The sequence below is a fragment of the Culex pipiens genome, chromosome 1 (genome assembly GCF_016801865.2).
Source record: "Culex pipiens pallens isolate TS chromosome 1, TS_CPP_V2, whole genome shotgun sequence".
Lineage (NCBI taxonomy): Eukaryota > Metazoa > Arthropoda > Insecta > Diptera > Culicidae > Culex > Culex pipiens.
Genome location: NC_068937.1, coordinates 6,496,412 through 6,511,468, shown reverse-complemented (window position 1 = coordinate 6,511,468; position 15,057 = coordinate 6,496,412). Strand labels below are relative to the sequence as shown.

The following is a 15,057-nucleotide window of genomic DNA, read 5'->3' as shown; positions in this document are numbered from 1 at the left end:
ACCTAAAAGTCAAATTTTAACATTCTTCAAGTCGTTGTGCACTCCTAGCTCAACTGCAGGGGTCGTCCATGCAAAAAACTACGTAACAACATCTCCCATAGTTGATGTGCACACTTGGCACAACTGTATGGGTCGTCCATACTTTAAAATATTACTTTTTTAATTTATTTAGGGCACATTTGTTCTATTCAATACATTCATCGATTCCATTGCATGAGACACACTTGTTCCAACTGCAATTCACCATAAATCTAAATAACGGTTTGTGCCTTGGATACCATTCGTTTTTGAATGGTCGTATGATATAATTGAAATAAAATAAACTAGCTAAAAGTTTTTACAACATCATTTTCTTATGTTTTTAGGAATACATCAACCTAGTATTCGTCATAGTTGATGTATTATGGATGGTTTTACAATTATATTCATAAAAAATATAATTTCACTAATTTTTTTATACAAAAATTTTGATTTAAATGCTAATTTTTTCAAAAGGTTAATTTTCCTACCAAATTCAAACTAAAATAAGTGTTTGAAAAAAGTTTTGATATAAAATGTTTTTCTTACGCTTAAATTAACCAACTCGTGAAAAAATAACATTGAAACAACTAATTTGAACTATTTTAACAATAAAATTACTTTGCACGCTTTTGTACCAAAGCCCTGTGCACGTTTGTGCTAACTCATACAAATTACCTCCCAAAACACACTTGTGCCAATTGCAAGCATGATTTTTTTTCGTATTTTCTCTGCCAAAATTTTTCTAGCATTTCAAAAGTTTTTATATTTCACAATGTCTTTAAGTAATGTCAGGTGCATACTTTAAAATTGTTAGAACAATTGTTTGTCGAATAGTTTTCCAGAAACAGTAATTCAAAGTTTAAAAATCGATTTTCTCGCAACTACCAAAATGTCAGTTAGTATAAGAGAGCACACCGCTATCGAATTGTTGATTAATTTAGTGTTTTTTTTTCTCGTCTTGTCTCTTTTTCAGAACATGCAAACGGGCAGATTAGGTGGAAATTAAATCTCAAGCTAAATCCAGACATTTTATCCCAAAAACTCAAAGCTTCGGCCAGTTATGTCCAGCGGAACGACGACGACCACCACCAAGTTTCATATGCCACAGCCCATCGCCACCGCCAAGGAGATCGTCGTCGGAATCCACAAGCCGGAGCACCAGTCGGCGACCGTCGGAAGCACGACCGGTTCCAGCAGCTCGTCCTTGAAGTACAAGGCTGGTGGAGAGAACAATGGCACGCTGAATGCCGGAAGTGATTATGTGTCTAGCAGTGGTGGAAGCAGCAGCAAAAAGAGCAACAACGGAACTTCCGAGATGATGTCCGAGGACGTGAAGGTGGTCATCAAGTCAGGAGTGTCCGACGTGGTCAGTTCCGTCGAACAGGACTCGATCGAGCAGCAAGAGCAAAGTATTATCGCCGCCCTGTACCAGCAGCAGCAGCAGAACCTGTCCAACAAGAATGGCCAGCAGCAGAACCAGCGGTTATCCTCGCAGAGGTCATCCCCGGTTTCGTCCCCTTCGCCGCCCCTCCCACCTGCCTCGACGACGACGACGACCAAACAGCAGCTGAGCAACGGCGGCGGCGGCAAGATGGGTGCCCCGGCGGTCGTAACGGCGTCCTCCGCCGCAGCCTCAGCCGCTGCCAACACGGCCAACTTTCACAACTTTATCGGCCGGCTCATCAGCAAGGACAACATGCTGCTCATCAGCGAGGACATCATCGAGGTCGGCCGGAACTCGTCCAAGTCGCAGGTGGACTTTCACGTCGGCAAGAACAGCTTCGTGTCGCGGAAGCACTTTATCATCCAGCACGACATGAACGACGACTTTAATCTGTTCTGTCTGAGCAAGAACGGCGTCTTCATCGACAACGTGTTCCACCGGAAGTGCGCCGAGCCGTACAAGTTGCCAAAGGTGTAAGTATTCTATGGGCTGAGAAGGAAACCATCGCGAACAGGGATGATTTCGTTGCTCGGGGTTTATTTTTAATTTGACAGAATTGACAGTGACAGCTTTGACAGAACGTTGTCACGGGTCCCCCACAGACCGTTATTATAAATAAAAAATTTCCACCCAAACCAATTATTGGACATGGTTCCTGGGACCATTCTGCACCTCTGGGCCGAGTTTCAAAATATTTGCCGGCAGAAATTTCGAATACGGTCAGTTTTAGTGTTTCGAGTAGAAATTAAGGGGAAATCACATGTAAAATGCGTAGGAAAAGATCAAAGTTTCAATGTTTTAACTCGAAAACATTACTGGTCATGGTTTTAAATTGTATTAACATGTAGCAGAATGATATAAAAACGATTTACAGCACTGACTTAGCCGGATTAAGCCGAAGTTAAGTGACTTAAGTATATTATTTACAAGTTTATACCTTAATATTAAAAAAAAAACTCCTACATCAAGGAATTTAAAGTTAAGGAAAACTAGATAGCACAAAAATAACTTAAAATGGGGTGACTTTGAGCCAAGGGGTGACATTGTACCAATAAATGCTTTAAGATTGCTTTGATAAGCTTGAATTTTATGTTAATTTATTTATTTGTAGACGGATTAATTTGGTCTATTTATGTTCCCACAAAGCAATTTGATGATATTGCTACGCAAATCTGCTTATTCTGTTTGAATAAAGCCTGTTGATTTAAAATTTAATTAATTAAAATAAATTCAAAAACTCCTGGAATCCTCCAAATTTGAAAATTATGCTCACATTTTTCAGTTCTGAATCAATTCCTTCTGAAATCAAATAAAACAATCAAAATATTAGGGAAACAAATTTTTTGACGTGGCAAGTTTGTGACATAGCAATTAGAATAAACTTGTTCTTTATTGTTTTAAATCGTTTACAAATTTCAAACTTACGAATGAAATCCGGAGACAACTCCAGCTATCATTTAGCTCATATATTTTTGTTGTCCTGAGTAATGATTATACTTAGCAAAAGTTGAATGGCACAACTTCCCACAGGATTAATATTTCAAACCAACCAATTATTTTTCAACATTGCAGTTATCGTCATAAAATTAAAAAAAAAATAAAATAAAATAACTTTTCATAATTGAATAAAATAATGTTGATACACTCATAGTTAGGATTCAATAAAACATATTATTGATCATCAAGAACGTTCACTAATAATGTATTCATCAAAACAAATCCTACTTCTGGCCAATGTGGAAACACAATCAATCTTTTAACAAGCTTGACATATCTTTTGAAAACATCAAAATAGTACAGTTAAATATCAAATCAAATCAAATTGTTCGCTCTACAACATTACCAGCCAAACTAGGGTGAGAGGCAACCACGTTTAACACTCCAACACCGAACCCGATATAGTCAAGTATGTACAGGCGATGTAAGTTTTCAATGTGACTTGTGTCCTAAAACTCTTGTCGGGGTCTAACGGTAAGGCTTATGAAACTAAAGCTTTATCTATTTTATCTATTTTTTTAGTGTTTCGTACTTATTGAACTTTTTATGGCAGAGGACATAATCTAAAAACAATATTTGCAACGATTATACTTTGCAATTCAAGCTTATCGAGCTTGGTGTTAAGCTATCTGGCTATTATAAAATCGTAAAATTTGGTACAATGTCACCCCTTGGCTCAAATTCACCCCTTGGCTCAAAGTCACCCCATTTTAAGTTATTTTTGTGCTATCTAGTTTTCCTTAACTTTAAATTCCTTGATGTAGGAGTTTTTTTTTATATTAAGGTATAAACTTGTAAATAATATACTTAAGTCACTTAACTTCGGCTTAAGCCGGCTAAGTCAGTGCTGTAAATCGTTTTTATATCATTCTGCTACATGTTAATACAATTTAAAACCATGACCAGTAATGTTTTCGAGTTAAAACATTGAAACTTTGATCTTTTCCTACGCATTTTACATGTGATTTCCCCTTAATTTCTACTCGAAACACTAAAACTGACCGTATTCGAAATTTCTGCCGGCAAATATTTTGAAACTCGGCCCAGAGGTGCAGAATGGTCCCAGGAACCATGTCCAATAATTGGTTTGGGTGGAAATTTTTTATTTATAATAACGGTCTGTGGGGGACCCGTGCGTTGTACTTACCTGGTATCTGCTTCAGAAATTTGAACAAAAAAAAAACACTTCACTTTAGAGTCGCCTTATTGGGGGGTACCTCGATTCTGACGTCCGTGTTGGGGAAACGTATTTCGAGCAACAATCGTATTTCAAGTTCAACTTCGAACTGTTTTTTTTTTTTTCAATTTGAGAAAAGGGATGGAAAGACAGGAATAAGTTCAAGAACCGTCAAACATTTTAAATTATTTATTAGGTATTCGTAAATATTAAATATCTGGCAACCCTGCTGATTTTTTTTTGTGAGACACGAAGAATTGTGATTTTAAAAAAATATCGCATAAAATGCCAAAGTCTTATAAATATTTTCAACTGCCTTAGTTCGAGATTGTAACCGATTTGGTATGTTTCGGCCGACTGAAAGCAATAGCAGATTGCCTCGTGTTGAATTCAGAATTTTTTTCCCCTATGGCCACCGGTTTCGGTTACTCGCAATTTCCCAAAAACTTGATTTTGTATATTTTTGCATAAAACTGACATATGGACCAGCTACGTAATTTGTGGATGGCGATAACTTTATCGGCAAAATCCAATTCAAATACAAATTATACTTTTCCATAATTTCGCTATCGACCAGCGGGTACTGCATCCAAAATTTTCACACATCAGAATACTTACAGAAAAAAAAAAATCTTAAATCGATACTTTCTTAGACATCGTCGTTTGAAAAGTTAGAGCAAAACGGGTAGTAATTTCTTAAAAAAAGAAAACTAATTTTCAAGATTTTCGATTCCTTAATCCTGATTACTAATATTTAAGTAAACATTCTGGCATGGTCAGATTCTAAAATATTAAAATATTGATAATCAAAAAATCATTTGAATTCATATTTTTTAATTTTTAATTCAAAAATGTAAGATTTCTTTAAGCTTAAAACCATCCATTTATTTTTAATTTTCGAAATTGATCAGATCCTTGGTCTCACTTTTTTAATTTTAGATTTAAAAAAATTCCCTAATTGCTAATTTCTAAAATTCTAACATCATAAAAAAATATTCGAAATAAAAACAAAACAAAAATTGAAATTGGAAATATTTTTTTCAATAATCAAATTAGAATTTGAAAAAATATATCGAATTTGAATTTATGTTTTGTTTTTATTTCGAAAGGGACCATCCATAAACCACGTGGACACTATAGGGGGGGGGGGGGGGGTACGGCGATCTTCCACGATCTAGACAAAAAAGTTTTTTTTTGTATGAAGAATTGTCCACGAGGGGGGGGGGGGGTGATGGATGGTCCCAAATATTTTTTTTTAATTAGATTGGGTCATACAAATTTCGGCATTTTTGTATGATCCAATCTCACCCCTAGACCCAATTTCCCCCTTGATAACGGTATGTTAGAATTCTTGAAATTTGAGATTAGAGTAATTTTAGAAATCTGAAATTAAAAAAAAATGGCCAGGGATCTGAGCAATTTCAAACTCCTATGTTTTGGAATGAAAAAAAATAATTTTGGACTAAAAATTTTACTTTTTAAGAATTTTTTGGTTTTCAGTTTTAAGAAATGTTACATTTTTGAATTCAAAATTAAAAAATTTCGAATTCAAATGACAATTAGAATTTCAATGTTTTAAAATCTGTCAATTTCTGAATTTTTACTGAAATATTAGCGAAAAGGATTAAAGAATCTAAAATCCTGAAAATTAGTTTTTTTTTATTTTCAGAATTTAAAAAAATGTTTCAGCGGGCACTGGACTAGAAGTGCACACAAAATTTCCTCTTGTCGAATAAATATTAACAGAAAATAAATATGTATCCTTAAATCAATAATATTTAAAACATCGTTGTTGAAAAACTGATACAACCGTTTTTTAACCGTTTTGGCAAATTTAGAAAAAAAACTAATTTTTCATAACTCTAAACTAGGAAATTTCAAAGGAAACTCCAGATTTTTTAGAATCTTAAAATCTATTAAAACCTTAATTTAATTTTTAAATTTGTTGGATTCTAAAACAATAAAAAAATCGTGTTTTAAAGATTTGAAAAATAGTCTTATTGCTAATATTAAGCGAAAATTTAGAAATTGTTGGGTTCTAAAATATAATAAAAAAAAACATTTTCAAAATATTGGATTCTTTGATGTTATTGCCGATAATGGACGATTCGAGGAACGATTACTCATTTTTTAAATCTTTCTAAAATCGTTTTAATTCAACCATATTCAATGATATATTCAATGCTTTCACTAAGAATATTTTTTTATAAATGTAGTAAGTTATAAAGTAAAAATACTCAAAATCGTTCACAAAATACCGTATTTTTTTCGAAAATACTCAAATTTTCAGAATTTGCAATATGGGTATCAAACGAAGTGAAATGTTCTATGCTTTTTCACTTTTTTATAGTTTTTTTAGAAAAATACTGAAATTTTCACAAAATACAGTATTTTTTCGAAAATACTCAACTTTTCAAAATTTGCTGAATTGTCATCAAACGGAGTGAAATTTGGTATGCGTTTTCACTTTATTGGAGTTTTTTTTTTTGGTTTAAAACTATAATTTTCACAAAATTTGAGTATTTTAGAAAAATGCGGCATTTTGTGAGAATTTCAGTATTTCAAAAAATATTATAAAAAAAAAAGTAAAAAGCATACAAAATTTTGCTTCGTTTGATACCCATTGAGCAAATCTTGAAAATATGAGTATTTTAAAAAAAAATACGGTATTTTGTGAAAATTTTAGTTTTCAACAAAAAAAAAATTTAAAAATTGAAAACGCATACAAAATTTCCCTTCGTTTGCTTGATACCCATATTGCAAATTACCAAAAATTTGAGTACTTTCGAAAAATACGGTATTTTGTGAACAATTTTGAGTATTTCTAAAGTTTGTTTTTTTTAAGGTTAAAAGATGAAGAACATTTAAAATACAATAGCTTATAGGACTTTTTCAAAAAAAAAAATCTAGATTTATACCTCGAAACATTTTCAAAAAAATATATTTTTAGTGAAAGGATTGAATATATAACGGGAGATTGCGGAATTAAGACGATTTAAGAATGATTTTGAAAATAAGTTATCGTCCATTATTGGCTATAGAGTTATCGAAATGACAATAACGATAGAATTATCGTTATTGAGCTTCGATAATTTTATCGTTAACAACCTTGGACTACAAATACTAAAATCATCTATCTATACAACTTTGGATAGTATTGCAAATACATATTCCTATGAGTCTTGAACTCAAGAATGGTGGCATTCCTGGCACAAAGCTTTACTTTTTAGAAATTATTTATAAAACCTTTTTTAAATTGTGATTTTTTGAAATCTGGCAACACTTTTGTTTGTTATTGATATAAGACGAATTTATTGAATGTGGGAATTACAAGATATTTAATGAAATCTATATTTATCAAAATATATTGCGATGGAAATAAAATAAACATGTTGATAATCTGGAAACACTGCCAAGCTATACAACGTTCGACGTGCCTTCAAAGCTGCGCTGCTATGAAAAGGACTCTTTTTAATCAATTCCACTCCCTCTCTTCATTCCAGCTGTAGCATCCGCTTTCCCAGTACAAATATCAAGATCCAGTTCGAGAACCTGATCGACCAGGCCAACAACGGTGGCATCTCGATCGACCTGAACCAGCACACGCCCATCAAGGTGGGCACCGGCACGGTGGGCAGCGCGGCGGCAGCAGCAGCGGCCATCGCCGCAGCCGGAGGCAATCTCAGCTCCGCAGGTGGAGGAGGAGGAGGAGGCGGCGGTCAAAAGTCACCTCCGTCGCCGAATGTGGTCTACTCGCCGCTCAAGATCTCCATCCCGGAACAGGCGACGTCCGGCGGCAATCCGAATTTGGCCGTGGAAATCCGGGGTCACCATCCGGGTGCCCTGCGGGATGTGCACGTGGGCGGTAGCGGGTATCCGTCGCCGACGGGGACCATCAGTGCGGCCAACAGCTGTCCGACGAGTCCCCGGCAGAACGCCACCCACGAGTTCCCGCAGTATAGTCACAATAGTCATAGTAGCAACAACAATAACTACTCCGTAAGTAGCAGAGAGGTTTCATCTTGGTAGAGTTCAGCTATTGACCATATTCTTTTTTGGCATTTGCAGCAGGAATTCCAAGCACCCGCATCTCAGTCGACGGCCGGCGGCGCTGACGGTGACAAACCGCCGTACAGCTACGCCCAGCTGATCGTGCAAGCCATCTCGGCCTCGCCGGAAAAGCAACTCACGCTGTCCGGCATCTACTCGTTCATATCGAAGAACTATCCCTACTACCGGACCGGTGCCAACAAGGGCTGGCAGAACTCGATCCGCCACAATCTCAGCTTGAACCGGTGAGTTCGGGAACGTCATTGCTTCCACTTCTAGAGCAATCCTAACCCTCACGTTCCCCCCCAAACCAGATACTTTATCAAGGTGCCGCGGTCCCAGGACGAGCCGGGCAAGGGCAGCTTCTGGCGGATAGATCCGTCCAGCGAGCTGAAGCTGATCGACCAGAGCTACCGGAAGCGACGCCAGCGGGGTTCGCAGTGCTTCCGGACGCCCTTTGGGATGCCCCGGTCGGCGCCGGTTTCGCCCAGCTACATGGACAACTCGCGCGAGGGTTCACCGATCAACGATGAGCTGTTGCTGTCGGCGCCGGGTTCGCCCGGATCGCAACAGCACCAGCAGCAGCACCAGAACCAGAGTGCCAACAATAGCGGCGTGAACGTGAGCTACGGTTCGAGTAATCATGATGGTGAGTATCGAGCTTTCTCGATTGTAATATCTTCGAAAAATTGTAACTGACAATCTCAAAATTGATTTTTTTTTTTCACGCGATAAACAAGATCTCTCCCAAACAAAAAGTGTTTTGTGCTTGAGAGAGGAGAGATAATTTTTCTTTCAATGACAAGAGAAAATCTTTTGATAAAGATTCTATCGTCGCTGATATTTTAGCAAAAAGTCTGAAATTATAAGATTCTAAAATATTTAAATCATTTAAAAATATCAAAATGTGATTCTATTGAATACCTCCAAATACTAACATGATCTTAAGAGGTTACATACATGTAGAAAATCACAAAATTTCATATCTGTAATGTAAGTTCACTAAATTCACTAAAAAGATGATTTTCAATCACTCCTGAAAAGTTCATGAAGATATTTCGTGACTGAACTGAGTAAGAGACGATTTAAGTTCACTATTTTGTCATGCGCAAAGCGAACTGTCAAAATTCGTGAACGTTTTTCTCTAAACACTGAGTTGATTTACGGGTCCACGATATCTCGAGATGGGATGGACCAAATAGGTTAATAAAATAAAATAAAAAAATCAAAAACTGACAATTTTTTATATGAAAAAAAATTTTTTTTATCTTTTTTTTAATTGAGTTTTTGAAAATCGGCCTTCGTCATGCACACATGACTGGTTTAACGAGTCTTCACCAAAATTTTAGGCTAATTTGGTCAAAGCAGTGTTGAGATATCGTGGCACCGTTTTTTTGAAACTGCTAACTTAAAATAGCTATATCTCGGCAATGGTACACCCAAATGTGTTTATATTTATGTTGTTAATAGATGAAAATGTATACTTTAATGTCCTGCAAAAAGATTTAAAAAAAGTTTAAATGTGTGCTCATACCAACCTCTGACATTTTTGACGATTTACATGTATGTAACCCCTTAAATACTTGAATTACAAATTGAAAAAAAAATGTTAAGAGTTTTATTTGTTAAGGTCCAATAAACCAAATTATTATTTCTGGAGTTTTTTTTTTTTTTAAAGGGCCAATAAAACAAATTCCTAGTTTTTACTTTTTGGGCGTGAAACCGCCCTGAGTCATGGGGATTAAAAAACACCCAAAAAGCAAAAACTGAAAATTTGGTTACTTGGACCTTTAGAAAAAACTCCACATTTTTACTTTTTTGTATTTTTAATAACACTCATATTTAAGGAGATTTCAAAAATACCCAAAAAAGCAAAAATCTAATGGTTTTTAAAACCTTTAAAGAAAACTTCAGAATTCTTTTTTTTATCAATGAAATTCTATTTTTTTACATTTTTCAGATTCCAAAAATAAAAAAAAGGATTTTCGAGATTTTTAAATTCCTAAATTGTTATCGTACATAAATATTAATCGAAAAAAAACTCTGAAATTCAAAATTTCACAAATTCGCCGAGTATTTTTTTTTAATTCAGATTTTTTTGTAATTCTTCTTGCGCTTAAATATTAAGCAGAGTCAAATTCTAAAATGAAAATTAAAAAAATCGCGATTTTTTTTAAAATATTTTTAAGGTGTTGATGAAAAATCTCTTAAATAAAATGTTTCTTAAAACATAAAATAAAATCAATGCAGAAAATCAAATTCTAAAATACGTAGTTAAATTCCTAGCTAAAAAAAATAAAAACTATTCATACTCTGAAATTCTTAAATTGTTAATTTAAAGCATTTACAATTCTAGAATTCTATTTTCTCAAAATCTTAAATTCCAAAATTCTGAAATTTTAAATTACTTAAATGATTCTAGAACTTTCAAAATCGCATCAATTTTAAATTTAATTTTTCTTCTGTTAATAATTTTCTCATTTTTCAATTCAAATAAAATGAATCAATAAATTTCTTTAAAACAATAACGAAAAATTAAATTCCAAAATTCAAAATTAATAAATATGTATTACATATTTTTTAAAGGCCATCCATAAACCAAGTACAGTGTTGCGATTGTCCATGCCAAAAAAAAATTTTTTTAGCGATTTTCCACGAAGGGGACTGGGGGGGAGGGGCAAAAAAAAGTTCCACGTGGTGTATGGATGGTTCCTTGAAAAATGCTAAAATTTTATTATCTCTAAAAATCATTATTTTTTTCAAATTCTGAAATATTTACACTGTAAAATACTTTCTAAATTATTTAAAATTGAGTACTCTAGAAATTGAGAAATTTTGAATTTCAGAGTATTTTGAAAACTCTGAAATTTAAAATTTCTGAGATTTTGGAGTTCCAAAATTTAAAACTTTTTGAAATTCTTTCAGATTCCTCAAACTTTGTCTACTAAAATTATTCTTGATTTTAAATTCTTCAAGTATAAATTGCTCAATGCCTGAATTCTTAAATTCCCTAATTTTGCTCAATTCCTTGGTTTTAAATTCCCAATAAATGCTTGGGTTCTTTAATTCTTGAATCCCGAAAAATATTCCTCAATACCTCATTTTTTTTATTCGTGGCATTTAATTATTCTTAAATATATAATTTCTTAAATTTTAATTCGTTATTAGCGTTATTATTTAATTTCCATAAATTTGTGAATCCCCAAATACCTTTTCTTTTATTTTGTGATTCATTTAGTAGAATCCCGACTGTGAGCGCGCTATACTTGAGTGGTTTATGAATAAACCCTGAAGAAGTTATTAGACTATGGCAAACAAACAAACTCGCAAACAAAACCAAATGTATGCAGGGTGACGTTTCTTTCAAACAAATGCAGGCAAATAAATAAAGCCAAACTGACAACTAGTTTGTTTGTCATAGTCTAATAGCTCCTTGACTCTAGGATTTCACAATTCTTAAATTGTTTTTTTTTTATTAAAAAAAATAAATTCTTATATTTTCAATTACTAAATTAAATTCTTCAATTCTTATTTTTTTTACTCATTAATTTTGAATCATCGAATAACTAAATCTATAAACTCCAGAATTCATCAATCGCGAAGTTTGAATTATAATAATCTAAAACATCCAATTTTAAAAACACTTATTTTTTAACAGAATTATTTGACTTTCAAAAATAAAACTCTGAATTGAAAAAATCTCAAATTCTACAATTTTACGAATTAAATACAAACTTCGACTGATGTTTTGGGCACCCGTCGACGTGCCTCATAAGCTACAATGCCATGTGAGTGTGTAGGACAGTTTGAATAAACTTCGTAGGGGCCATAAAAAAATGTTTTACAAGTTTGTAGTTTTTGGGTTGTTAAGTTCAAATCTAATTTTTTGGAACATTCCTGGCTTCTTGGTGTTTTTGAATAGTTTTGCCGGTTTCAACAAAACACAGAAAGCCAAAAAATGATTTTTGGACTTAAAAAGAAACTCCACATTTTAAGTGCGAATTTTTCGACGATATGCCACCCGAGCTCTGTTGTTACCGGGTAGATTTGGTATATAATTTTTTGTTGCTGTTCAAAGCATTTTTGAAAAACTACTACAAATATTTTTATGATTATTTTTGTTTGTGTTTATTTAAATTTTATTCTCTAAATAAAACTCCGTTTCTCGTCTTATCTTTCTTCTTCTCCAGCGTCCTACCAGCACCAGTACAGCTCGTACGCGGGCGGGGAAGTGTACGAGGAGGACGACCAGGTCGAGTACGACAGCGACGAGTACGAAACCGTGCCGACGCCGGTCAAGCGCCAAAAGATCTAAAGCGTCGTCGTCACGCGGCCATGATGAACCACGCGTCCCCACCCCCGCCACGAAAAAAAAATCCCACGGTAATTTTCACGTGCACACAAATTCACACAAGCACACTGCAATTTTTAACAACAACTCTTGATGGTCTCTTCACGTTCGTTGTTTACAACTACCCTTTAACAAAGCAAAAGCCGATGATAAACATTGATTGATGGTGACTTGTTTGATCGTGTTTTTTCGAGAGAGAGTGTGTAAACAGGTTTGCACATGATTTCTGCACACACACAAAGCCACATAAGTACACGGTAGCAAATAAACACACTCATCTAATGTTGTTCTTACTTTCCTTCACACGTGCAACTTTCATCAAAACAGCAACACAAAAATCATACACTGAGAGAAAAAAAAATAGGACGGAAGTAGATTAGAGGGGGAAATCACGGAAAAAAGGAAAGGCAAATGAATCCAAAATATTACAATTTATATAATTATATATATATGGAAGCAAGTAAGAGGATCGTCTGACCGCAGAGAAGCAGGAAAGAAAACCCTACATTTAAACAAAAACAAAACAAACAACTTCTAGTTATAATAATGGATGTGAGAAAAATAAAAAATATACAAATTTAAAAGTAAATTAATTTAAAACAAACCAACCAACAAAACTCTGAGCAAATGAGATAAAACAAGTATTTAGTGTTTAGTGAAATGTCTCTTTTATTGAAAAGGTAAAATTATACATACAAACCGCGTAAATAAAACAAAAAAGTGGAAAATGGGAAGAAAACACGGAAAAAAAACTTTGCAATTTGACACCCCCCTTAAAAACAAAAAAAAACAACAGCCACTGAGCAAAAAAAAGGCGAAGAAGAAGAAAAACCACAGTAGACTAGGGCAAATGAATTAGTAAGGTAGCAAGCGAGAGAGCGATAGCGAGCGAACGTGAGAAAGAGAGCGCGCGAGCGTAAAAATAGTAAAATTAAAATTAGCAAACAACACAAAACACAAACACACCCACACACACATCTACATTGAAAAAAGAAAAAAGAGAGAGATGCAAATGTAGTGCGTAAGCTGTAAGGACCCGAAATCAATCAAATTGATTACTAATGATAGCAGCAGCAGCGAGAATGAGTATTTAGTGCTATTAGTTTCTTCCCCTCCCTCCATAATTTTTTTTTCTGGAGGGCACGTTTTCCGATTCTGGTAGATACAAATAAAAGGCACCCAAGAAAAAAAAAAGAAGGGGGGGTTGGGGAGAAACGATGGATTTAAGGAGGTAAATAATGCTGTATAACTTAATTGTATTTGTTTAAATGTAAATTTATTAACAATATAAAAATGAGGAAACAGAAAGTTTGCATTATTTCTACCTGCTGTTAGAACAAAGAAAAGAAATATCCGTTGAAATCAGGAACTTGTTCTCACGTACTCGTTAGGTCCGGTTGCAACCAAGGTTGGTAATCGATCGAATTATTTCGATAATTTTATCGGCGATAATATTATCGCCGATTAACGAACGATAACTCATTTTTTAAATCTTTCTCAAATTGACTTAATCCATTAATATCTGGAGCAACACCAGAAAAGGGCGGATAAGCATTTTGACAGCTTGAACTATTTTGCTATTTCTCAAGATTCAGGTAACTTTTTCTAAAAATTCGAATTGGGAAACAATAGCTGACCTTCCAAGCTACCATTTAACACTGTGGGTTTTGTAAAATAGTTGCCTATTGCCTGGGAAATTGCAAAATAGTTGCAGCTGTCAAAATTGTTATGCGCCCTTTTTAAATGTTAAAATTTTAATGCATTCTTTTTTGATAATGTAGTAAGTTTCAATGCAAAAATACTAAAAAAAAAAATCACAAGATACCATATATTTTCGAAAACACACAAGTTTTCATAATTAGCTCTATGGGTATCAAACGAAGAAAAATTTGGTATGCATTTTCACTGTTTAATAGTTTTTGTTTTTTTCTTTTTTTTTTTTTTTTTTTTTTGAATGAAATATTTACTAACATGTTCACAAAATACCGCATTTTTTTAATGCTCAAATTTTTATAATTTGTAATGTGGGTATCAAACGAAGTGAAATTTTGCATGCATTTTTACTGTTTTATTGTTTTTAAATGAAGTACAGTCCAAACTCGATTATCCGAATTCTTTGGCAAAATTTCATTTCGGATAATCGAACCACGAAAGAAATTTTTTTTTGTTGTCTTATTTTTGATTGTTGGGCTTTAGTATAACCTTTAAACTATTCTAAAATGATTAAGAATTTTCAAATCCAAGATGGTGGCCAAAATGGCGGTGATGAAATATTGAAAAGCCCTTTTTTTATTTTATAGGCCATTTATAACCATTCAAATGTGACTAAAATGAAATCGCAGAACTCGAATTTGATGTAAAGGTAAGAAAAACATTTATTGTAGTTGTAATTTTATTGAAACGATATCCTGTTAGTTAACACTGTACATCCTTCGGGAAGTCTCGTGTTATCGCCTTTCTTACAAGTGCCCTTACAAACTGTGTACAAAGTACACGTACGCGACCTCCGGTTGGATA

General features: G+C 34.0%; 1 protein-coding gene across 2 annotated transcripts in view; it reads left to right on the top strand.

Annotated features, from left to right (window-relative positions):
- LOC120422057 (forkhead box protein K1-like) overlaps positions 1–13,395 on the top strand; it is a 52,562-nt gene extending 39,167 nt beyond the window's left edge. Inside the window, exons 3-7 of one of the 2 annotated variants that reach the window (XM_039585390.2) lie at positions 995–1,938; positions 7,643–8,138; positions 8,211–8,434; positions 8,504–8,838; positions 12,380–13,395. In XM_039585390.2, coding sequence (XP_039441324.1) covers positions 1,082–1,938; positions 7,643–8,138; positions 8,211–8,434; positions 8,504–8,838; positions 12,380–12,504 — 2,037 coding nt within the window. In that variant the 5' untranslated portion in view covers positions 995–1,081 and the 3' untranslated portion in view covers positions 12,505–13,395. Of the gene's footprint in view, positions 1–994; positions 1,939–7,642; positions 8,139–8,207; positions 8,435–8,503; positions 8,839–12,379 lie in introns of both variants that reach the window. The other variant, XM_039585388.2, reaches the window with a different exon arrangement.
- Positions 13,396–15,057: the final 1,662 nt, after the last annotated feature.